This window comes from Pleurodeles waltl, chromosome 4_2, assembly GCF_031143425.1.
Source record: "Pleurodeles waltl isolate 20211129_DDA chromosome 4_2, aPleWal1.hap1.20221129, whole genome shotgun sequence".
Lineage (NCBI taxonomy): Eukaryota > Metazoa > Chordata > Amphibia > Caudata > Salamandridae > Pleurodeles > Pleurodeles waltl.
Genome location: NC_090443.1, coordinates 820818985 through 820845053, shown reverse-complemented (window position 1 = coordinate 820845053; position 26069 = coordinate 820818985). Strand labels below are relative to the sequence as shown.

At 43.4% G+C, this 26069-nt stretch overlaps 1 protein-coding gene across 1 annotated transcript in view; it reads left to right on the top strand.

Annotated features, from left to right (window-relative positions):
• Window positions 1-26069, top strand: part of UBE2U (ubiquitin conjugating enzyme E2 U) — a 355949-nt gene that overhangs the window by 221097 nt on the left and 108783 nt on the right. Inside the window, exon 8 of the mRNA XM_069232516.1 lies at window positions 15759-15847. Within this exon, the coding sequence (XP_069088617.1) occupies window positions 15759-15847 (89 nt within the window). The remainder of the gene's footprint in view (window positions 1-15758; window positions 15848-26069) is intronic.

Sequence of the window (26069 nt, the reverse complement as noted above, 5' to 3'; positions counted from 1 at the left end):
TTCGGACCCCTATGACATCTTCCTGGATGAGTCAGGGATGTCTGTTGTCCCCACTCCTTTTCGCCATATCTACTGATCCTTTGGCGCAGAGATTCCGGGCTGAGTGTCAGGGGTAGGGGCCTCGAGGTGGAGAGGGAGGAACATTTCATCTGTCTATCTATTTCACACAAAAAATCCTACAGGAATATGGTTCCTTCTCGGGCTTGAGGGTTAACAGGGCCAAGATGTGCGTCTTCCCATTGACCTGCCGGATGCCTACCGGACATCCTTTGGGTGCCCCAAACATTTAGGCACTTGAGTAGTAATATTTATTACACAGTTGATGACTTGAGAGAGGGCAATCTGGATAAGGCAATGCGCTTCCTGAAATTGTGCGTCCCGTTCTGGCCCTGTCTCCAACTGCCCATGATAGTACGAATTGTGGCACAAATTTCACTATACAAGATGAACCTGCTCCCAAAGCTGGTTAAGGTTTTTTGCAAATGTGCCGGTGATGGTTCCAGTATTGTGGTTTCGACAACTAGTCTCACTATTGCAAGAACTGATCTGTGATGGAGGCCGCCAAAGGGTGTCACTTGCCACCCTCTGCCACCCTACCCAGGAGGGGGTACTTGGAGTTACTGATTCTGAACTCTTCCACTTGTTGCCACAACCTCAGTGGATCATATGGGGCAGGGCTCCCAGAACTAGGTCAAATAGGGACGAACCAAACCAGGGATCGTTGATGGCGAAGCTTCTCAGTCCAGCACTGCGGATCCCACAGCCGGGTCTCCTTCTGGCAATGGCCCTGTTCTGTTGGTATCATTGCCTAAAGCGCGCAGCTGGGATGGTGCTGTATACTCCTGAGTTCACGCTTGTAGAGTTACCACACGGAAACCCACTAACATACTTCAGAGCAGGGTAGATGAGCTCTGGGACAGAGGCGGGGATAGTGGTGGTTTGTGATTGCCATCAGTTGGGCACCCTCATACCGATGCCAGATCTGATTGAGAAGGCCCTCCTGGCAGGCCAGTTTCTAACATATGAGGCAATCCATGACCTCTGGGGGCTGGGAGATACAGAGCTGACGGCCCACCAAGTTCTACAAGTACTGTGGACGATGGGGACAGGTAGACATCTAATCACATGGTTCTACCAGGCATTGAGTGCAATGCCTGGGAAACGTCTGGAAGCCCTTTGGGGATGATGGACTGCCATGCTGGGCCGTTGAATCCCAGACATTGAGTGGGGGTAGTTATTGGCATACCCTCAGAAAGTGTCCCGTAACACCCACCTCAAATATGTCCACTACAGTTACACTCACAAAACATATTTGACACTCCACAGGATCAGGGCCATATATGTAGGTGAACCGAGGCCGTGCCCCAGATGTGAGATATGAAATGCGGATTTTAGACACATCATGTGGGGGATGTTCCCACTTACAAGAGTTCCGGGGGACACTCTTAGCGAAACTCACAGCGATGCTGAACCGCCGCACCCTCGAGAATACAATAGAGGTCTGTCTTTAGGTGCGTTCCCCAGACCCAAAACTAAAAATGTCGGGAACAGATTCTTGGACCTAGCATGGATATTGGCAAGGAGGAGAATCACCTAGGGCTGGAAATTGATAGGGGCGCCTAGAGTTGAGGCATGGACCAGGGACGTTGTTCCTCCCCACCCCTCCATGCGCGGACTGGCTACACCCCATCCTGCTCCCCATAATGCTGGCAGTTACTCCATCAGAGACATAGTTAGAAGAACACAGTTTGGTTATGGGCACTCCGACGAGGTAGTTTGGTAGACTTCCACACTCTAAACACACACACACTGAGACCTGACTGTTGACTCTGACACAGAATCCCAGGGAGGTTCCGACACAGTTGGTGAGTGGTGGAAGGTATTTAACCCGCCTGCTTATCACGCACCTTTGGGCCACTACGGTCGTTCAGTGCAGGTTTTGAATATCCAGTCTTTATGCCATGCAAACATAGAGACCCAGGGAACCTTGGTAAATGGTTGTGATGCCACATCGATGGGAGTAAGACCAGGAAAATGCATATTGTGATGTGGAAAGTTAATAACGTGTTCTTTCTGCTAAATGCCAATAAAAATAAGTTTAAAAAAAAGGAGTGATGTAAAATTGGAGAAAAGCATGGTCAAAGTCTGAATAAGAGATAGGCACAACACCCTCACCTTGTACCATGCCACAACCAGGGCCATGCAAAATACATCTGTTCTTGCTAAATAGGAAGTTTCATGAGAGACTGTTCACCTGTTTCTAATGATTATTTATCATACGTACCTAATATAACACTATCCGCAAGCAAATAAACTATTTTTCTATAGTTTTGAGTCCTAAGGAGACATGCAGTATAAAAAAATTCCTTCTCTGTAGTTCCATGGAAATTACCTTTACGTAAAACTTGAGATTGTCACCTCTCCCTTTCTCTTTCAAATGATTCTCCCACTAGTTTCCCATCCTCTGCATGACTCCTGTTTTGAGCACAGCCTACTTTAATTCTCTTGCATGTTCACCTTAATCCCACATTGTATTTCTGCAAATTGGCAACACATTATCTCAAAGATCACAACCACTCCCTTAAAAGTCATACCCCTGTAAGATTACAATATGTATTCTCCTGCAGCTCCTCTATTAATACTACCAACCATTTTCATGGCTCCCCTTCTCCCCAAATCCATTAATGATCACACCTAACTATTAATTTAATCTACCACATAGAAACTGGAGTAAATGCGTGGAAATGTTTCCTTAAAAGCACATGACTAATCCCAATAACTATGAAAACCCCCCACTAATCTTTGGTTTGAAGGCAGTCCAGCATAAAACGCTTTAGTGGCTCATCAGGTGTAGTAAGCACTCAATATATGCAATTACAATACAATGTATAACCCTAGTAGCCCACTCTAATATGAATACCATAATATTCAGCGGTCAGGCAGCCAATTGTAGTTCATACAGACTGCATAATAATTTCCTTACATCATTCAACACTCTCACACTTGTGTGTCATGTCCATCGTCCATTACTGTACAGTCCACGGTAATAAACCACCCATCACCAGATGAGCAAGCATAGCAAAACTAAAGAGATCTGCTGCATGCAGTTGAACAATGGAGGACTTTAATTTAGTCCACCACTATATGTCCCAACAAGCTTCACTATGACTGCATCTTGACATCTCACAAAGACTATCCGTTATGCAATGATATTACCAATGTTCATCCCTCCCAATGTTTCCACCATGTCTTTCTCCAACCTGTGCCTGCTCAGGACCATAAACTTTAAACAATATATCTCACAATGGACTTCCCACTGCAGTAACCACCTAATTGGACTATGGTCTTAAAAAATACCATAAAGGGACCTACATGTAGCTGTTTAAAGTTTCTCGTGCACTTCTTCAGTCATCATACTGCTATGCACTATGTACGATAACCTAACCCAGTGGTTATGTTCCAAGACATGGAAGTACTTACCACACTGGATTAATACCAAGACAACACACTTCCAACCAACACCTTACACGTTGTAGCATGCTACCCATAAAGACAAGCACTTCAGCACCCCACATAGGGGTAGTAAGTGATATGTAAATGTTGTAATACAATAATCTAACCATCAATATCCAACTGAAAAGTCACAAAATGTACCAGGGTGTCATGTCAAGCATGCTGTGGCGAGCAGAGGGACACTAGGATCCTAGGGAGACACCCACTGGCCACAGACATTTCCTGTAAAAGGCACCAGTTGAACAGGAAGTAAGGGAACAAAGGGCACTGTAGGGAATAGTACAGCAGAAGGATCAAGTAGCTGAATAAGAGAGGGATATTAAATAAAGAAGTACCACTACACTAGTCAAAATCCATAAAATAAATAACAGACTACAAGATCCCTGTGTTGAGTGTTGTGTGTAATGTAGTCCTTTATTCCCCGGAAAACAATCCCCTTGTGGGCAAATGCTGGGCTTTGTGTCTTTAAAGGAATCCCAGGGAATTACTAGTGATGCCATTCTGGGACCTTTGGAAGCAAATGCCATTGACACTTGCTACTATGACATGCCTTTTGAGACTGGCAGCCTCCCAACCGGTCAGTACCTTGATAAAAGAAGGCCACCAGATAGGTAAGCCAAACACGGATTGAGCTGAGTGTAAAAACATGTCAGCAAACTATGAAATTATAAAAATATTTTTCAAATACAACTAAACCAATGATTTGCTCATCTGTGTGTTATAGTTAAGGGACTGAAATATTGATAAGTTCTTTCTTCCTCAAATCTTTTTTATGTAATAATAAGAAGACATAAAATGTTGCACTTATATAAAAATCATATGTAAAAAGGCATATCAAAGGTGATAATAAAGAGCTACTCTTCTTCCTTCTGGACCCTAATCCAACCCCTTCCCCGTCACTGCCCACCTAATTTCACATCCATCTAATAAAATTTAAAGACCTTTAACTTTTATGTTCTGTTAAGCTACACTTGCATTTACACCTTTCAGCTGGTTTCAATGACTAACTCTTCTGGCTACTTTATTTCAGAGGCAACTTGAGATAAATGTATATGTTGTGCTAGGCAAACAGTTTTAGTGGAAGGGATCTAGTCTGAGACTAACTGAAAGCCCCATTACCAGTGTGGTTGAACTGTTGGGGTGGAGTTAGAGGCACACAACCGCTTTACAGCTATCTGTCAAGTAATCATTAGCTAAACTGGGACATGTTTGAGTGTATGCCAGTGTGAATTAATGTAACTGCATTTACGTTTGTGGTTGTCCGGGGGTTCAGTTGATAGGCATATTGTCAGAGGGTGATGGGTGCTTACCATAGCCTAATGGTACTGATACTCAGCATCATTTTGGCATTCCAAGGCCATTCTGGTTGTCTCTCTGTGATACCTACCCACCTATCACTTCGTGTAGGCATTCCTTGTTACATTATGCCTGTGTTGTCTCTTTCTTTGTAACATTCCACCAAATTCTGAACACAATAGAGTTTCATTCTGGGCATGATATATTGTGACCATTCTGGACAACCATCTGACCATCCATTATATAGCAGCCAATCTTTGACTTACTGCATTCATTTTTACACATTTCTGGCTATCTTTGCAACAAAATAGAAATCCAGAGTATTTGATGGCCATGAAGCCTAACCCTAAATAAACCAGTGCTCAACTCTCTGGTAGCTTGGCACAGAGCAATTAGGCTTAACTTAGAGGCAATGTGTAAAATATTGTGATCCCATATCAGGTTACAAAAATAGAACTTTCTTTAATAAATAAAACAAGATCAAAATGACAAAAATCCACTCAAATAACTTTTGAGGATCTCAGGGAAAATAGTGTTAATTGATGAAACTGCAAAGATGATGCAGGCCTTTGCGACGGGTCCAATCCATGCGTCAGTTCTGCTTGGGTGTGCACCATGCAGCAGAGGAGCTGTGTCAGTTTTGCTGGCTCCACAGACTGGCAGAGCACTTCAGGCCCACTTCAGAAGGTCCAGGACTGGGGTGGCACCACTTGACAAGATGGTAGGGTCCAGGTGTGCTTGTAAAGGTGTTGAATGCCTTTTATGTCCCTGAGGCGTCCAATCAGGAGGCCAGCCAACTAATCCTTGGACTCACTCTGGATTCAAGAGATGCAGGTCCAGTCCTTCTCACAGGCAAGAAGGCAGCAGGTTAGCACAGCAGGACAGCAGTCCTTTAGAGCAGCAGTCTAGCAGAGTGGCAGTCCTTGTAGCAGTACTGCAGTTCTTCGTCCTGGCCGATTATCCTTAGTTCCAAAAGTGAACTGAAGAATTGGTGTCTGTGATCCATTACTTATACCTAGTTGTGCCTCTGAAGTGGGGAGAAGCTTTTAGAGGCATGCCTTTGAAGTGCATAGGTATCCTGCATGCCTGACCCGGCTCCAGACTAACTACAGGGAGTATGCAGCCCTTTGTTTAGAGACAGGACACAGCATATTCAAGTGAAAGTGGGGCCAAACCCAGCTCCTCCCTCCTATTCTGTCCGTAATGGCCCCATCAGTCACACCTAATCTCCCCATTGTGTGTGGCTGTCTAGAAGGATTACACAAAGCCCAACTGCCACATGCACCCAATCATGTGACCCAGAGACAGGCTGCAGGCACCAAATTGTAAGGCAAGGAAATTTCAGCTTTCTTAAAGTGGCATTTTCAAAGTTGCAATTTACAATCTTACTTCACCATAAGTTTGGAATTTAAATTCTAATTCCAGAGACACCAAAAATGAACCAGTTACCTGTTTGCATTTGGAAATTACACCTATAAACGGTAATAAGGTAATTCCAATGTTACTCAAGGAGAGAGGTAAGCCTTGTAGTAGTGAAAAATGAATGTAAGAATTTTTCACTACAGGGACATGTAAAACTTAAAAGTTCATGTCCTAGATTTTAAATACAATACACCTTGCCCCTTGGGTTGTTTAGGACCTACCTTAGGGGTGACATATATATAAAACAAGCATTTTCAATGCAACGGGTCTCGCATTTGCTCAGGTTAGAGCTATTAGCGCTGTAAAGCAAAAAAAACGCAGCGCGATTGCGCTATGTAAAATACAGCACGATCGCGCTGCGTGTAAAATAAACAGATAAAGTAGTCCGGACCTCAGGCTGAAAACATGGAGCCTCGTATGTTTTTAAAACTTTACCGGTGCTGTGTAGGTGGGCTAAACACCGGAAAAGGCATGACATATTCATGCCCTTCACAAATGAAAGCAAGCGGCTTTTAAAAGGCAAGCTCACGAACCAATGTAAGTGACTGACGTGGAATGGGCGTGGTTTGAAGCCCAAAAAGAGATTACAGAATGGACGGAGCACTTTGCGCTCGCCCATAAAAAGGAAGGTTTGGGCCTGGCAAAAGGTTTACTTTGCCAGGTTGAAATGGCAGCTTAAAATTGCAGACACAGGCTGCAACAACAGGCCTGAGACATGTATAAAGTGTTACTTGTAATAAAGTGAATCCACACCAGATGAAGATATATGGTAGGAGGTATTTATTACAGCCTCAACCAACAGCCAGCATATCAGCTGTCATGCAGAGAACCCTCATGACAGAACCTCAGAACAAGCTGGTTCCATGCCCAGTGTTCTGGCATGGAGCCATGTTACATCATTACACTTCTTCCTCTTTGCATTAGAACAGAAATAACATGAGAACAAAAAACACATTTGAACAGAAAGAAACAGGGGGTAGAAAGAACTACACAAAATCACGCAAATGTAAAGGAAACCTGCGTGTTCTGACACTCCTACGAGTATTATCAGACCTTAAATCAATGTCAGAGGGAAAACGATAAGAAGTATCATCTCTCCTGTCGGCCACACCACACCCCCCAAAATGTGCTACACGACTATGATTCCAGATGCGACCATCATCCGTCTTGACAGCATTTTTAAACAGCTTAATGATAGTTTTTGGAGAGGTATATTTTGACCAATTTTGACACCCAACAGGAGCTTTGACCTTTACTTTATCTCCAACCTAAAAATTTGTAACTTTCGCATTATTCCTTTTATCAACATAAATCTTCCTTTTGCTTTGCAGAGACACTTCTTTGTCTCTCCATTCCCCAATACCATTGTTTTTCAAACCCTTCCCAGCAACCATCCAGCCAGGACACAAACAAGTATTTGGAGACCTTCCCCTGAGCAGTTCAAAAGGAGTCTTCCCCGTTGATGCATGAGGAGAGTACCTGTAAGCTGTTATACGACCCTGCAGTTCTTTTCTCCAATCTAAACAGTTTACCTTTGCTAATTGTATACTCTCCTTTAAAGTCCTGTTAAATCTCTCCAAAGCACCATTCGCCTCTGGATGATATAACGCAATTTTTTTATGTACAATTCCACATTTTTACAAAATACTCCTCCATCTGAGCAGAACAGAACTGCGGACCATTGTCAGAAAGAATACAGTTAGGAAAACTCTCGCGTTTGAACACAGATTCTAAAAAACTGATCACAGATTGAGAAGTGATCTCTCTCACCAAACTCACCTCCACCCATCGTGAATACAAATCCAGCAACACCAACAGGTAAGGAGTCTGATGTTCTCCATGCAATGGCCCCACAATATCGATAGCTAATTCATCCCATGGACTTTTTGGTAAACTTCTACAAACCATAGGTGAACATCTTGGTTTGAGTACCTTATCACTAGCTTGACAAGGTGTACACTCCCTAACAGTACGTTCCACCATCAAATCTAATCCAGGCCACCAGAAAACCTGACGGATGCGCTCTTTGGTTTTAGAAATGCCCATATGCCCTTCATGAGCCATGTTCATGATGACTTCTCTCAAACTCAATGGGGGAATCATTCTTGTGCCCCTCATTAGAACACCATCAACAACGGCTAACTCATTTGCAACTAACGACCAAGGTTTAACCAGACTTCGAGACTTATGCTGATCCAAAAGAGACATCACAGAACACAATTCACTATCCTTTTGCAACTCATCCCTCCATTCATCTTCCTTTACAGCCCCCAGCGTAACATCACAAACTCTTATGCCACACTCAGCATCACATTGATCATTTTCCTCCTGAGATTTATCATTCTCTACCACCTCCACCAATCTCGACAGACAGTCGGCCGTTACATTTGTCTTTCCCGGAATGTATTCAAACATGAAGTTATACTCCTGTAAGGAAATGACCCATCTCCTGATCCTCGAGGAAATCGAGTCCAAACCCTTCTTCTCAAAAATTACTTTCAGGGGTTTATGATCAGACCTGACTACGAAAGAAGATCCCACACAAATTTTCTGAACTTGTTTATGGCCCAGAATATTGCCAACGCTTCCTTCTCTATAACAGAATAACATATCTCTGCCCCTTTCAAGCATCTTGAAGCACAAGCTATTAGCACCTCTTGGCCCTTCCTGATCTGAAAAAGAAGAGCACCCAGCCCCTTTATACTCGCATCAGTAACAATGAAAGTGGGATTCCCAGGTACAAAAGCTTGTAAGTTTGGTGCATTCCTGAGATAATTTTTTACTTGTTTAAATTCTGTACCACACTCTTCCGTCCAAACAAACTCTGCATTCTTACACATCAACTTCCTTAGATTTACTGTCTTATCTGCAAAATTTCATATACATTTGTTATAAAATTCTGCCATACCTAAGAATGAAGAAACCTCATCTTTTGTACACGGTTCTTTTAACATTTCGATAGTGTCCACCAAATCCTTTTTAGGACTCACCCCCTGCCGTGAAATATGATGACCCAAATAGTCCAGTTCAGTGACTCCAAATTTACATTTGCTTCGCCTAAGAGATAACCCAGCATCAAGCATCCTTTTAAGCACAGCATGCACCCTCTCATCATGTTCTCTCACGTTTCTCCCACATATTAATACATCATCCTGGTAGCACTTTACGCCTGAAATGCCTTTAAAAAGATCTTCCATAATCCTCTGGAATACTGAGGCCGCAGAAACCAGCCCAAACGACATACGCAAAAACTTGAAGGCCCCCATTGGCGTAATAAAAGCCGTTAATTCTTGACACTCTTTACTCAACGGAACCTGATGGTATGCTGATGCCATATCCAGAGTGGTAAAATAGCAAGCACCATCCAACGATGATACTAATTCCTCAATATTGGGAAGTGGGAACTTGTCAACCACCACTTCTTTATTTAAGGCACGAAGATCCACACATAGACGGATTTCATTATTTGGTTTACGTGCCACAACAATGGGAGCTAACCACTCCGTTGCCTCTACAGGCTGTATAACACCAGTGGACAACAATTTATCTATCTCTTTTTGTACAGCGTCTTGGACACAAATGGGAATGCGTCTAACTTTTGCCACAACTGGTACTGCGCCCTGTTTCAACTTAATATGGTGATTGTACCCCTTTAAACACCCCAAGGTGTCACTGAACAATTCACCAAAAGCTCTCACAAACTTGTTTTCGTCACCCTCAATAGATTGTACCTGAACAGATGGATGTGCATTAGGATTGAGAATGACACCCAAGCGTGCTTGATGACTCCAGCTCAACAAATTATCACCCCTCTCAGCAACATAAATCGTAGCATCAGTGAACCTACCATTGTACTAAATGCAGTCATCAAAATAACCTAATAACTTAATTGGCAACCCACCATAACCCGTAGGTTTAATATTAGGTTTGAACAGTTTCTTCCTTCCTTGAAAATTCTTCATAAAAAAATCCTTTGAGAGAAACGTGATGTGAGAGCACAAATCAAATTTCATTTTGACTCTAACATTCCCCACCAAAACCCACTCAGAGGGATGTTCCACCTCACTCTCACTAACTCGAAAACTGACTTCCTTTATTTCTGATCTAGAATCTCTCCTATTCCTCATCCTACAATTTTTTCCAAAATGTCCTCTTTTTCCGCAAACATTACAAGTAATCCTATTAGCAGGACACTCACTTGCATTAGCCATGTGTCCAAATCTTCCACATCTGTAGCAATTTCCTTGAAAAGGTGTTGCAAACCTCCTATTCCCCTGTGTCTTTCGTGCGCTATTTTCTATTACAACACCTTTCTCACGGACACCCTCATACTTTTTTTCCTTCTCATCTTTTTGTATGACTGGACACTCCACTTCTTGTGCTTTTACACTGACCTTGTCTTCTTTATGTGCTTTACTTAGTTCTCCAACACACTTTAACATATGCTCTACCCTTTTTGCAATACTAACAACCTCATCCAACGGTGGCTCGTCCTTTAGCCAGAGTTCTTCCCTCACTTTATCACTGCAACACCTCAGCACAAATTGATCTCTAATCCTTTCTTCTACCAACGCCCCAAATTTACAACTTGAAGCCAACTTCCGTAAAGCCGTAATATATTCTTCAACACTCTCCTCTTTCCCTTGCTCCCGCAAACCAAAATGGTACCTTTCCATAATAGTACTAATCTTTGGCAAGTAATGTAAATCTAGTTGTCTTGCACATATTTCATATTCATTCAACCCCCTCTGATCAGCTTGCGACAATGGAGGTAGATTTTCCAACACCTCCTGTCCTTCACCCCCTAAACAATGTAACAAAAGTGCCTGCTTCCTTTCACCACTCAAATTCGTACCACACACCCTGGCATAATTCTCAAAAATCTTTTTCCATTTCTTCCACTTAATAACCGGTTCTCCTGGATCTGACAAGAAAAACGGCGGCGCCGTAACATTCTGCATACTCACAAGAGGTGTAAAACACTTCTTCCCCACAATATATTCCAAACCCTACTAGTTGCTAAAAGTACTTAAAGTCCAAAAGGTGTGCCAGTCACTGTATGTCCCAGCATGATGCCGCTATATCAAACACGGGTCTTCAGGTGTGTTTGTCACCGCAGAGACGACCTTTTCAGTTTAATTCATTTTACAACGCCCAATACTTGTATTCCACAAGTGCAATAAAGTTTCCAAAGAAATTTATATTCCCGTGACCACAAACCAATATAGTGATCCTTATCCAGTCTCCGTCTAAGTTTCAACTTCCAATAGACCGTCGATGTGCTTCTTCGATGTCCTCCAACAATTGCGCTGTAAACATTTTTTACAAAAAATTCCTTCTTCCTCATTTAAGATGGCCGCCACGAAACATTTGGTCTGTTTTCTTCAGGCAGTTGGGCTTGCTTTCTCTTTGAGCAATCTCGGATCGTTTTCCTCACTCAAAATGGCCGCAACCAAACATCCAGTCTATTTTCTTCAGTCAATCTGGCTTGTTTTTCTCCTTCCACCACACTCAAGATGGCCGCCAACAATTCCCACAGCTTTCAGTCCTTTTCCAATTGCTCACTGACCTTCTGACGTCGTGAAGCATACAGAGACCACTTTGATGCTCAGTAAATGCTCAAACAGCTTTCCACAAAGCCCCTACAACCGCAATTTCACACTTTTCTCCGCTAGAACATGCTGCAAGACGCTCGATCCTCTCCCAGCACGTCTCTGTAAGTTATCTCCGTTTTTCTCTTAAATAATCCAAGCTCTTCCTTCTTTGTTGTTGTTGAGGCTGTCCCTTCCTCTGTGTTCCTTTCTCCGCCCAAGCGTCGCCAGTGTAATAAAGTGAATCCACACCAGATGAAGATATATGGTAGCAGGTATTTATTACAGCCTCAACCAACAGCCAGCATATCAACTGTCATGCAGAGAACCCTCATGACAGAACCTCAGAACAAGCTGGTTCCATGCCCAGTGTTCTGGCATGGAGCCATGTTACATCATTACATTACTCAAGTGGGTGGCACAATCAATGCTTCAGGCCCACCAGTAGCGTTTAATTTACATGCCCTGGGTGCAGGTAATGACACCTTGCTAAGGGTTTACAAGTAAATTAATATGCCAATTGGATGTAATCCATTTCTACTATGTTTTAACAAGAGAGCACAACCACTTTAGCACGGGTTAGCAGTGGAAAATTTTGCAGAGTGCTAAAAGCCATCAAAAATGGGTGCAGAAAACACGAGGGTAAAGCCAAATGTTTGTGGTTGACCCTGTTGAAAGGACAAAGTCCGGCAGATACATATTGCTGATTCTGGTTTGTTGGTGCCAGAGTAAAATGACTGCTGTGGTTTTTATTTCATGATTTGTGTTAAAGCATAGCCTCATACATATTGATTAGGCTTTTTGAGATATTTTTACTACTGTTTTGTGATGCCTCAGCATGTAAGATTGTGGTACTTTGTCCACATTTATTAGCTCTTTGTGATTGATCAGTTGCATTGCTTCATAAAATATACTGAAATTGTGAGATTTGTGCACCTTTTTGATTTTTTTTTCCTACTTCACCTTGTAGGTATATCATAAATCATAACAAATGTCTGAGAACCTGTTGTTTAACAATGCAGGATTTAAAAATGAAGTTAGAGAAGGTGCTACATACATTTGTTGTTTTGTTTTGGTGAATTCTTTGTTGATTGTATGATTCATCATTCATGTGCATCTAATGGCATCCAGCAATAATAGCTTCCTGCTCTTTGAACGGCATAGTATCTGGAGTCATAGGAATATACATTTGTGTGTGAAATCAGACAACAAAAAGGGAAGATTGAAAAAGTAATTAGGTATGTGGTGCCTGCGGTAGAAAACATGTAAGAAACAAAAATGAATATGGGAAGAGTTGCATCTTCAGAAAATAACATTAAAGAAGCATTTTCAATTGACCCTATCTTCTATCAATGATTGTGAAACAAGAGCCATATCGTAACGCAACAGTACCCTGTCCTGCAGGCATAATGGTCTCTCTTGCCTATTTCCCTTAGGTGCACTCCTATTCGATGTCCCTTGTTTCCTTTCTTTTGTTGTGCCTAAATTCAAGAGCTCTATTTCTACCGGTTTCCACAGCTCCTGTATCACTCACATCTAAGTTGTCTTAAGTGTCAATCTCATACGTCCTCCACCCGTACTCCCAATATCAAGTAAAATAAATGAGTTGGTACCCTAGTATATCCTAAAAAGGTAGACCATTGAGCAGCACCGCAGAAAGGTGTAATCGTGACATCTTCTCTCTTCCAAGTACAAAGGAGGTATCTGCATAAGGGATATGTGTGGCTGCTCCATGTAGAATTGAGCTGAGAAGATTTATCTTACAGAAAAGTCCATTTCAATAAATCCTCAATTTTTTCACTGAGTGTTGTCTTGGCACTGTTTTTCTGATATTACCTGGCTTCCAAGTCTTCATTTTTAGTTTTAAAAAGATTTAAGACCTTTTCCATATTAAAATATGTTTTATTTCTTGACTTTAAGTAATCTTTAATGTCAGACATGGGCTGTTCTGCTATAGCAATACGCTATATTAATACAGATTTTTTGTTTTCCCTGCTATTCCCTTGTATGATCCATCCAGATTGTGATTGACATATATCGTCATTGGTGGTTAGACTTTTCAACATAATAAAGAGCAGTGTTTTGACGTCTTGTTCTTTTGAAGCCGCTTCTGCTTCCATCATATTCCCTTATGTAGCAGGTGGATCCCTCTCCTGGGTTCCGAAATTGAATTTTGGTGTGTTTTTGATCTCCTGTGCCCATGTCTGAGGTGTGAGTCGGATCCCCTTGGGTTTGCAATGGGCCAGAATGATGTCAAAATCGTTTTTCTTTTAGAACTTCGATTTAACAATGTTAAGCATACACCAGCACTAGCAATACCAAAGGTGGAGAACTACTTAGTATGCTGTGTTATTTCTACACTACACTGAATTGTTTTCTCTTCTTCAATTTGTAACAGTCATTGTTGATTTTTGCAATCTTTACTTAAAGCTAGTTGAGGAAACCCTATATTAGGGCATTTCAGTTGTTCAGAGCATGCAGTGGCATCATACTGGTTTGGTACTCCTCTGTTACCCTAAATGGTTAGCTGATATTCCTAATAGCCACAGTTAGGAGGTGTATGAGTCCAGGAATCCAGCAAAGTACTCCAAGGGAGAGACATAGCACCCTCCTCACACAGTGCTGTTATTGTTATGGCTGGTGTATATGTGAGCTCACCGCTTTGTCTCACTTTCAGATGCTCTACTATACTCCAGAGTCAGCATTCCAGGCCGTGTCACCACAAGATCAGTTGGCTTCTGCTCCGCCATGACCGGTCCCACCACTCATCTGACTAGTGGCTTCAACAGTGCTTAGCTAGTCATCATGCTGAGTCCCGCTAATGCCTGTAATGCAGCCTCGGGCTTAGGCCTGCTGCCATTCTCAAGGGAGCACATCACCAGGCTTACAATGTTCCTCTCATTCTACGCGAATAGCCAAGACCCACTAGTTCCCACCTGCTCTCATGCTCAATATGTGCTCTCACCTTCTTGAGGCACCATGATCCTCTAGTGTGCAGTGTGTCGCGTGTGAGTCCCTCACTGCTACTGGACCTTCGCCAATGTCGTCAGCTTGTTCTAGCTGCGGGACAGACAGTGCAGGCACACGCCTGGAAAAAACACCACACCAATGGTCTTCGACACCAACAATAAAAGTATTTCAGACTCCTTGTGCTACGTTTATTATTACTATACATATCCAAGTGAGAGAGGTTATCACTGTGGAATGATTTTAGTGGATGATGTTGTCTGGTCCATGGTGCATCTCTACAGTTCGGCCATATTAGTTCCCAGCTCTCCAGAGCCACCCCTTCTTCAGAAATATTAATGTTAGAATGTCGTTTCTGATCAAAATTGTGTTTTGAACTTTATTTGTTTCACTTGCTTTGCCTATTGACAGTTCTATCAAGTAAATTGATCCAAGTGCTCAGGGACAACCTCCTACGAATGCATGCAGTGTGATGTCCAGACTTGGACAATGTAACCTACAGTGGAAAATCCCACACACTTTAGTCTATTCAGATCTATGCGTTCAATTTTTTTGTTATGCTGGAAAAAGTTGTGTGTATAGATGCACTTTAAAGAGGACCCAACATCCATAACTTTGCCAGCAAGCATAGACCGGTGTTTGTTTTATCTGCACTAATGGGGCACATTAATTCCAGGTTCGTGACATCCCCTTTCCCTCAGTTCTCGCGCTACGGCCACCTAATTTTCTGTGTTTAGGCGAATACAAATTAGTGAAATGTGGATTACAACAATTTAGACATGTTTAGCAATCCAAACATTTGAGACAATCTACGTCACGATATTCCTTCTTCAGTGTTTTACTGAACTTGGCTTCTTGAGCGAATGGACCAATAAGGAACTTTCAGATAATGTACCTTCCTGCAATGTAGAGTTATGTTTTCGTCTCGATGAAAATGTATATTTAATTGTATGGTTCTTACATTTGCAGAAAGATAAAGAACATATCGTTTGAAGATTACCACAAAGCCTGGTCTGAAATTGCAACATCGCAAACAGTAGAAGATTTGAAAAATCCTTGTAAGTTGCCAGTATCATAAATGACATAATTTGTTGTACAAGTCTAGCAGTTTAGCACAAGGTGCCATTTTCTGCCTTTAAATTGCAAACCTCCTGCTAACCCAATAATATGTCAGTCCGATTATACAAGGAGAACACCATTAAGATGTACACATATTTACTGTTAGGAAGTGCCAAGGGCTTCAGTGCCCTGCATGAGAGATTCTGAAGCATATAGGGTCATGTGACATTGAAGCGAGCACTGAGGTTTCTAATATAACCCTTGCTTTTTCCACATTTTTGGGCCCACTGATGTCTTAAATAGTTAAAGAGCTAGAGAAGCTGTATTTTACCACCTTAGGCATGCATTTACCTCTTCGCTACTAAGCCTTTTCCCCTCCTGTGCCGAGCCTTTTTATGGCTATTTGGGGCAGTTCGCGCTTAGGCCCCCATAACTTTTTGTCCACATAAGCAATACACCACCAATTTTGTGTCCCTTTTTTTCAACATTCTATGCATTCTAAAGGTACCTAGAGTTTGTGAGTTCCCCTGGAGGGGACCAAGAAATTAGCCGAAATACAGCTAAATTTGGTGTTTTTGGGGAGAAATGGAAACAAAATGCTGCAGAAGAAAGCATCTGTATTTTTCCCTGCAAATGGCATCAACACAGAGTTTGCGGTGCTAAAATTACTATCTTCTCAGCTTTCAGGAACAGGCAGATTAGAATCAGAACTCCACATTTTTCAACTCAGTTTTGGCACTTTATCGGGACATACCCCATTTTTATTATTTTTTGTGCTTTCAGCCTACTTCCAACTAGTGACAGAAATGGGTGAGGAAAATATGATTTTCTAGCTAAATTTGAGGATTGCAGGGTATTTTAGGTAAGAAAACATTAGGGGATCCACGCAAGCCACACACCCCTGGCCTGTCCCAGGTGTCTACTTTTCAGAATTGTCTGGATTTGGTAGGTTTCCCTAGATGGCTGCCGAGCGCGGGACCAAAAACGCAGGTGCCCCTCTTTAAAAAAACAAGTTGTTTTGTGATAGATAATTTTGATATCTCCACAACACGTCTTGTGCCATTCCCTGTTGTGGTCACTCGGCCCACCCACACAGGTGAGGTAGCATTTTTATCATGAAACTGAGGGGAATGCTTGGTGGAAGGAAATTTCTGGTTTATTTCTGTTTCTGAAGGGATATGGCATATAAATGCAATGAAAATGTGTGATTTTAGTCACATTTTAAGGTTTGAAAGGCCTTGTGGGTAAGAAAACTTGTTGGAATCCACAAGAGGCACACCACCCTGTACTCCCCTGGGTGTCTAGTTTTTATACATATCTTGAGTTGGTAGATTTTTCCTAGACAAGAAGCAAGCACGCTACCAAGTCTCTTACTTCTGTGATGTCCAAACAGTTCATTTGTGAAAAAACGCCCTTAGGTTTTGTTAAAAAGACCCTTCACCCACCAACCTAGATGGTGGCATGCGTCATCATTGGGGTCCCACCGAGACACCTAGCATGTCAGGGGCGTGCTTCAATGCCTGATTACAGCAGAGCAGGTTTTTTGTGAGTTGAATTCATTCCCAACTGGGAGGAAAAGTGCAATTAAATCGTTTTGTGGTTACCCACAAATATTGCATGTTTTTAATCAGGGTTCCTTGGGCAAAGGTTAAAAACTGTGATTTTCATAATTTAAGTCTTTGGGACATCACAGAAGTAAGAGACTCAGTAGCGTGCTCTCCTTGTCATTGTTGATAGTAATTTGGGAAGGTGAGAGAGCTCTCTCTTCTTACACTTGTCACTGGTATCTATTCGTACTGGTTGGGTTTGGCATGAGAGTGAGTGATGGTTCAATAGATCAAATTTCATTACCAAGAGATTTAACAAAAATGAAATGCGCTTTTAATAATTGATAGGTCAAAGAAATGAACCAATGACACAGTTTGTGAGCTGTAATGCCACAACAAGGCACCAACCGATTTACAGGCCATTCTCACTCCTTTAATACGTGACACACAGAACATCATTCACACCACCAGCCGCAGGCCCAGCACATTACAACATTTATAACAAGAGACAATGTAGCGACAATGGACACCCTGGCTGAGGCAGACAAAAAAGGCAATTATAACTGCACAACCATATATTCATCAAGTACACACACACATACTGGTTGGTTTTGGCACAAGGGTGTGTGATGGTTCAGTAGGTCAAATCTTATTGACAAAAGATTTCACGAAAATGAAATGCACTGCTAATAATTGATAGGTCAAAAAACAGAACCAGTAACTCACAGCTCGTGAGCTGTAAAGCCACGACGAGGCACCAACCGCTTTACAGGCCATTCACACTCCTTTCGTAGGTGACACACACACAATCATTCACACTGCCAGCCGTGGGCCCAGTACATTACAACATTCACATCAAAAGTCTTCACCATTCAAGGGCCCATCACTTTCATACACCCGCATGCCTGACACAGCAATCACACCGGTTGGCGGAGTGTGTGGAGTTACGTTTGATTAGCAGTGTGTGTAGTGACCAGTAGCAAGCCACTACTCACACACCGCCTGCCAAGCGCCAGCCCACACACACCGCCAGCCAAGTACCAGCTCACACACATTACCAGCCAAGCGCCATCTCACTCACACCGCCAACCAAGCACCAGCCCACACACATCGCCAGCCAAGTGCCAATCCACACATATGGTGAGCCAAGTGCCACTCCATGCACACCACCATCACATTTTTTTTAACAAAAAAGAAAACACAAACCAATGTAAGTAAATACAAAACTACATACACAACAGCTCTAACTAAATACATCACACTAATGCCAACATTTAAACTGAACAAAAAATATAAAACGATACAGACCAGTCAACGCTCACGGGTACTCCCAAAAGGTTTTTGGGTGTGAAACACTTGAAAACGAGCGGTCACACATAGTCCAGGGTTGGAAGGACACTCAGGGCAGTGCATGAAACTCTCCTTCCGCATGCCTCTTTGCATACAGGCTCTACATCTCTTAAAGCAATTGTTTTTTTGGCCGTTGGAGGAATGTGATCAGGAAAGTGGCGATCTTTCAATCTAGCCACATCCTCCACCACTCCAATTCTAGGAACACTTACCTGTTTCACTACAACAAGGCTGCTTATCACAGACTCCTGAAACTGAACAAACGTCATCTTTGACTCTGGAGAACAGTCATTGGAGACAACAAAAGCATAGAAGGTCGTTAGATTAAACAAATAGATATCCAACTTCTTATACCAAATGGAAGCCTTGTAAGGTTTCAACCTCTGATCTACTCTGTCTACTCCACTCATGTGTTTATTGTAGTCTAAAATGCACACAGGTTTGCACACTTCATCGAACTGACCCCAAACAGTCACAGGTGAAGTACTTTCATTATGGATGGTAGTCAGCATGTAGACATCTCTCCTGTCTGCGAATTTCACAGCTAGCAGTTCATCACTATGCAAGGCAATGCACTGTCCCCTCCCAAGTTTCTTTTTACACACAAACTACTTTGGATAGAGCAGACTGTGCCAAAAGCAACAGTGTTCACTTTGAACAATTCCCTGAACAATTGCACACCAGTGTAGAAGTTATCTGGGTACAAATGGTGACCTTTGTTAAAAAGTCCTCTACCAAGTTCCCACACAATTTTCTCACTATCTCCAAAAGTGGCCGGACAACAAGAGGTGGGGTCAGTAATGGAATCCCTAACAGTGTACACCCGGAAATAATAGACATATCCTGTACTACTCTCAGACAGGATATAGATCTTAATTCTATAACATGCCCTCTTGCTAGGAATATACTGCTTAAAAACCAAACAGCCCTTGAACAGGACCAACAACTTATCCACAGCAATTTCTTTCCCTGGAACATAGATCTCTGAAAATCAATCTACAAAGTGATCAAGGGCAGGCCGAATCGTAAAAAGAAGGTCACAATCAGGATGATATTGTGGCAAAGCTAAAGCATTACCAACAAAATGCAGCATATGAAGCAGAAGCAAATACCGATCACTATTCATGATTGCAGGAAATATGGATGTTGCCATCAAGGAACTGGTAGACCAATAGGCTTCCTTATTAAGCCCATCAAAAAAGTTAAACCCAAGAACTTCTTCAACTCTTCCAGATTTGTGCGAGCCCACCAGGTAACTCTAGAGCGGGCTTAAATCTGGCACTGTTGTCCCTCAAATATTGTTCAGCATTCAAAATACATCATCCGTAAACAACTGAAAGAAATTTATAGGCAAGTTTTCAGTATTCACTCTACACCATGTGACACCAGTGAAGGCAGCCAAAGGCAGCTGCACCATGTTTTGGGCAACCCAGAGTTCAGCTCTTCCAATGGGAAACAGCAGTCGAGATGCCTCTTGCTGCACTATCGGCACATCAGTGTCCTCCTCAAAAACAGGCACTTAATCTGCACTGAGAGTGGCTTCATCATCAGATGATTCCTCTCAGACACAAAATTCACTGCCAGAATCTTGCACTTCCTCCTGTGCCCCAGATGCAGAGTCAGCCTCATAATCATGGTCAGAGGAAGATTTGAAAAAGCACACCAACAACTTGTGAGCAGTAATCCTACAACTAGCCATGATCCTTACTAATAAAAGTAACTTAACAACTAAGTCAGCAACAACCAACACTGTGTAAAATAAGGAATAAACAAAGTGTGGCTTTATCACAAAGACCTATATACTCAAAAACAAGATCACTCACTTGCCAGAGACAGCTAGAGTCACCAGCACCTACTCTGCACAGTCACAGCAAGCACCAACGATATCCTTCTGAAAAGGGAAAACAAAATAAAATTACACATAAGACAACACAGTAGACATTGTGTGCAAATCTAAGGAGAATTTCACACACAATATAATATGAGCTAAATATGCTGCTATTTTTACACCATTTGCAAAAAACTCATTTGTGCATGGCAACGATTAAATACGAGTAAATAGTACAAAAAAGTTTTTCTTACCAAACACATGCAACTTCATGCAAAGTGCAAGGCTCCCATTGCCAAAACTACAATCATGAGTCAGAGCAAAGGAATCAAAAGCTTTGAACTATAATAAATAGGAGAAATAAAACTTTATGATCACAAATGCAGATAATGTGCTAGTCCCCAAACACCGCACCACCAAACATTCAGAAACTTTCCCGGTGTCTAATGAGTTTCTGCACCCCTTGGGGGCAGATGGGCCTAATAAAATGCCCAAATGGGCAGAAATAGGCAAAACACGTGCTCTGCAAAGAGGAGCAACCCTTTCTCAAGAGGCCGCTCCCCAAACACAAAAATAATGTTCCAATTGAAGTGCCTGCTGAATAGTGGTCTCTGCCTCCCTTGAGGGCAGATGGGCTCAAAAGAAAGAGACCAAAATACATGTCCCCCAAAGGGGATCGATCCTTGCCCAAGATGCTGCTCCCCAAACACACAGATCATTATCCTAAAGAAATCCCTGGTGTCTAGTGGTTTCCGCCCCCTTTGGGGGCAGATGCAGCTAAAATAAGGAGGTCGATCTGCCCCCAAGGTGGAGGCGGGGCAGAAACGGCCAAAATACATACCCCCAAAGGGGAGTAACCCTTGCCCAAGGGGCCACTCCCCCACCACACACAGACACAATTTCTGGTGTCTAGTGGTTTCTGCCCCCCTTGGGTTGCACTTAAAGTCAAGAAACCTCCCTGTTAGAGCACCAGTGTCTGGTTTAGAAAGCCAGTTTTCATGGATGTAGTTCCTGTATCTTGTCTTTACAGGCCTAACATTTCCATGTTAATCTGCTCAGGTTCATCCCAGGAACCCCAACTTGTACATCCAGGTCTTAATACGTCGGAGCCAGGGTATTAGCTTAGTCTTATCCTGAGTCTTCACCTCTAATAGTGCTTGTCTGACTGGAATAAGTAATTTCCCAGTCCAGACCCTAAACCAGTAGTTGAAGGATTTAAGGGTTGCAACCAATGTTTCCTCTATTTTCTTTTCTTTATGTGTGGCAAAAAGGTGCTTTGTGCACTACAGTGAAGGCTGCATGCACTGAGGACAGCAACAACTTAGTACGCAAGCATATACCATGTGCATGCTACCAAAATCAGTGGCACAGCAAGGGTATCATCGGCCCTAATCTAAACCAGATTTTTTTTTAGCTCCCCTCACCTTTGGGTTGGTATTAACAGACACCCATTACAGAGGTGCAGTGGGCTCCTTGCACCTCTGAGCACTGGTGACACTGAATCTTGCGCCCTAATCATCCTACGTATCATTCCTCTCTCTTCACTATCGTCATGAATCTCTTATCTCCTATTTGCACCTTTCGTTATCCCTATCCACTTCCATTCTATCTCTCTTGCTTGTCCTTATCTTGTTCCTTCCTTTTTTTAAAGTTTGTCTTGTCTCCTTGCTCGTCCCTTAGTCTTCCCACTTTTCTTTCTCCCTTTCCGCTCTCCTCTACTTTCGCTCATCCTGCCTCCTCTCTCTTCAATCTACATCTTACATCCTCCCATTCTCTCTTCCCCAAACTCTTTCTAATCTGCCTGTCCTCTCTCTAATTCTACCTTTTCTGTATCAAATCTACATCTTGACTATTCTGCTCTCCTACTCACCTTGCTTCTAATCTCTGACCTTCTTGGTTGTCACCTTTGTCTACCTATCCCCTTTTTTGAAAATCTGTTTTATTCAAATTTTCAGTTTGTTGCATTTGAAGAAGACAACTACAAAACAACCCCCCCCCCCAAACTCGGATGACAGCTCTTACCCTGCAATCATGTGCAAAGCCACATAACTACTGTACTAATGAATTTTGTTCCCTATGAGATTAACCTATTGGCCAAATGTGTCTGAATTTGCCCTGATAGACTTCTAATTGTTTCTTTGAATCCTGTCCCTCCCCTCTTGTTACCTAGTGCCTTTTGTTTCTTCTTATCGTCCTTTCTTCACTTAATCTCTCCTTTTGATGTTTCACACCCTTTTCTTTTTTCATTTTCCTCAGCATTTCTTGCTTATTTCCTTCTTTCTTTTTACTTTCTCACTCCCATAGTTCATCCTCTCCTTACATGTCCCCTTTACTCTACACTCAAATCTTCACTTTCCCTCGCCCTCTCCTTCAAATCTTCTTCCCTCTCCATCTTTCCATTATTTCTGTTCTTCCTATTTTTCTGATTTTCTATCCTGCACCTTTTCTTTTTTTCCAGTTCCTGTTCTTATCTTTTCTCTAATCTTCCATCTTCATTTTCATTCTGTCTTTCCTTCATCCATTTTCTAATGGTATGACTCCCCTGTCTTTATTCTCTCTACTTCATATCCCATTCTATGCCCCTCCTTAATTTCCCTCCTCAGTACTCTTCCGTAGTTGCCCACTCCTCCTCCAACATCTTTCTATCAGGTCCAATTTAGTCTTTCTTCATTTCTTTTGCCTTTTCACCTCATCTATCAACTTCCACCCTGTCTCCTTGCCCTCTTTTCTTTTTGACCTCATGACAAGCTCCTACACAAACCTGGTGAATAAACTCTTGGCCTGTGCAGTCGGGTGATGTAGGAAGTTGGCTCTGTATGTGCTATTTCAAAGTAAGGAATAGCATGCACAGAGTCCAAGGGTTCCCCTTAGAGGTAAAATAGTGGTAAAAATAGATAATACTAATGCTCTATTTTGTGGTAGTGTGGTCGAGCAGTAGGCTTATCCAAGGAGTAGTGTTAAGCATTTGTTGTACATACACATAGACAATAAATGAGGTACACACACTCAGAGACAAATCCAGCCAATAGGTTTTGTTATAGAAAAATATATTTTCTTAGTTTATTTTAAGAACCACAGGTTCAAATTTAACATGTAATATCTTGTTTGAAAGGTATTGCAGGTAAGTACATTAGGAACTTTGAATCATTTCAATTGCATGTATACTTTTCAAGTTATTCACAAATAGCTGTTTTAAAAGTGGACACTTAGTGCAATTTTCACAGTTCCTGGGGGAGGTAAGTTTTTGTTAGTTTTACCAGGTAAGTAAGACACTTACAGGGTTCAGTTCTTGGTCCAAGGTAGCCCACCGTTGGGGGTTCAGAGCAACCCCAAAGTTACCACACCAGCAGCTCAGGGCCGGTCAGGTGCAGAGTCCAAAGTGGTGCCCAAAACGCATAGGCTAGAATGGAGAGAAGGGGGTGCCCCGGTTCCGGTCTGCTTGCAGGTAAGTACCCGCGTCTTCGGAGGGCAGACCAGGGGGGTTTTGTAGGGCACCGGGGGGGACACAAGCCCACACAGAAATTTCACCCTCAGCAGCGCGGGGGCGGCCGGGTGCAGTGTAGAAACAAGCGTCGGGTTCGCAATGTTAGTCTATGAGAGATCAACGGATCTCTTCAGCGCTGCAGGCAGGCAAGGGGGGGCTTCCACGGGGAAACCTCCACTTGGGAGAGGGACTCCTGGGGGTCACTTCTCCAGTGAAAGTCCGGTCCTTCAGGTCCTGGGGGCTGCGGGTGCAGGGTCTTTTCCAGGCGTCGGGACTTAGGTTTCAGAGAGTCGCGGTCAGGGGAAGCCTCGGGATTCCCTCTGCAGGCGGCGCTGTGGGGGCTCAGGGGGGACAGGTTTTGGTACTCACAGTCGGAGAGTAGTCCGGGGGTCCTCCCTGAGGTGTTGGTTCTCCACCAGCCGAGTCGGGGTCGCCGGGTGCAGTGTTGCAAGTCTCACGCTTCTTGCGGGGAGTTGCAGGGTTCTTTAAAGCTGCTTCTGGAAACAAAGTTGCAGTCTTTTTGGAGCAGGTCCGCTGTCCTCGGGAGTTTCTTGTCTTTTTCGAAGCAGGGCAGTCCTCAGAGGATTCAGAGGTCGCTGGTCCCTTGGAAGGCGTCGCTGGAGCAGAGTTCTTTGGAAGGCAGGAGACAGGCCGGTGAGTTTCTGGAGCCAAGGCAGTTGTCGTCTTCTGGTCTTCCTCTGCAGGGGTTTTCAGCTAGGCAGTCCTTCTTCTTGTTGTTGCAGGAATCTAATTTTCTAAGGTTCAGGGTAGCCCTTAAATACTAAATTTAAGGGCGTGTTTAGGTCTGGGGGGTTAGTAGCCAATGGCTACTAGCCCTGAGGGTGGGTACACCCTCTTTGTGCCCCCTCCCAAGGGGAGGGGGTCACAATCCTAACCCTATTGGGGGAATCCTCCATCTGCAAGATGGAGGATTTCTAAAAGTTAGAGTCACCTCAGCTCAGGACACCTTAGGGGCTGTCCTGACTGGCCAGTGACTCCTCCTTGTTGCTTTCTTTGTTCCCTCCAGCCTTGCCGCCAAAAGTGGGGGCCGTGGCCGGAGGGGGCGGGCAACTCCACTAAGCTGGAGTGCCCTGCTGGGCTGTGACAAAGGGGTGAGCCTTTGAGGCTCACCGCCAGGTGTTACAGCTCCTGCCTGGGGGAGGTGTTAGCATCTCCACCCAGTGCAGGCTTTGTTACCGGCCTCAGAGTGACAAAGGCACTCTCCCCATGGGGCCAGCAACATGTCTCTAGTGTGGCAGGCTGCTGGAACTAGTCAGCCTACACAGACAGTCGGTTAAGTTTCAGGGGGCACCTCTAAGGTGCCCTCTGGGGTGTATTTTGCAATAAAATGTACACTGGCATCAGTGTGCATTTATTGTGCTGAGAAGTTTGATACCAAACTTCCCAGTTTTCAGTGTAGCCATTATGGTGCTGTGGAGTTCGTGTTTGACAAACTCCCAGACCATATACTCTTATGGCTACCCTGCACTTACAATGTCTAAGGTTTTGTTTAGACACTGTAGGGGTACCATGCTCATGCACTGGTACCCTCACCTATGGTATAGTGCACCCTGCCTTAGGGCTGTAAGGCCTGCTAGAGGGGTGTCTTACCTATACTGCATAGGCAGTGAAAGGCTGGCATGGCACCCTGAGGGGAGTGCCATGTCGACTTACTCGTTTTGTCCTCACTAGCACACACAAGCTGGCAAGCAGTGTGTCTGTGCTGAGTGAGAGGTCTCCAGGGTGGCATAAGACATGCTGCAGCCCTTAGAGACCTTCCTTGGCATCAGGGCCCTTGGTACTAGAAGTACCAGTTACAAGGGACTTATCTGGATGCCAGGGTCTGCCAATTGTGGATACAAAAGTACAGGTTAGGGAAAGAACACTGGTGCTGGGGGCTGGTTAGCAGGCCTCAGCACACTTTCAATTGTAAACATAGCATCAGCAAAGGCAAAAAGTCAGGGGCAACCATGCCAAGGAGGCATTTCCTTACACAACCCCCCCCCAAACGA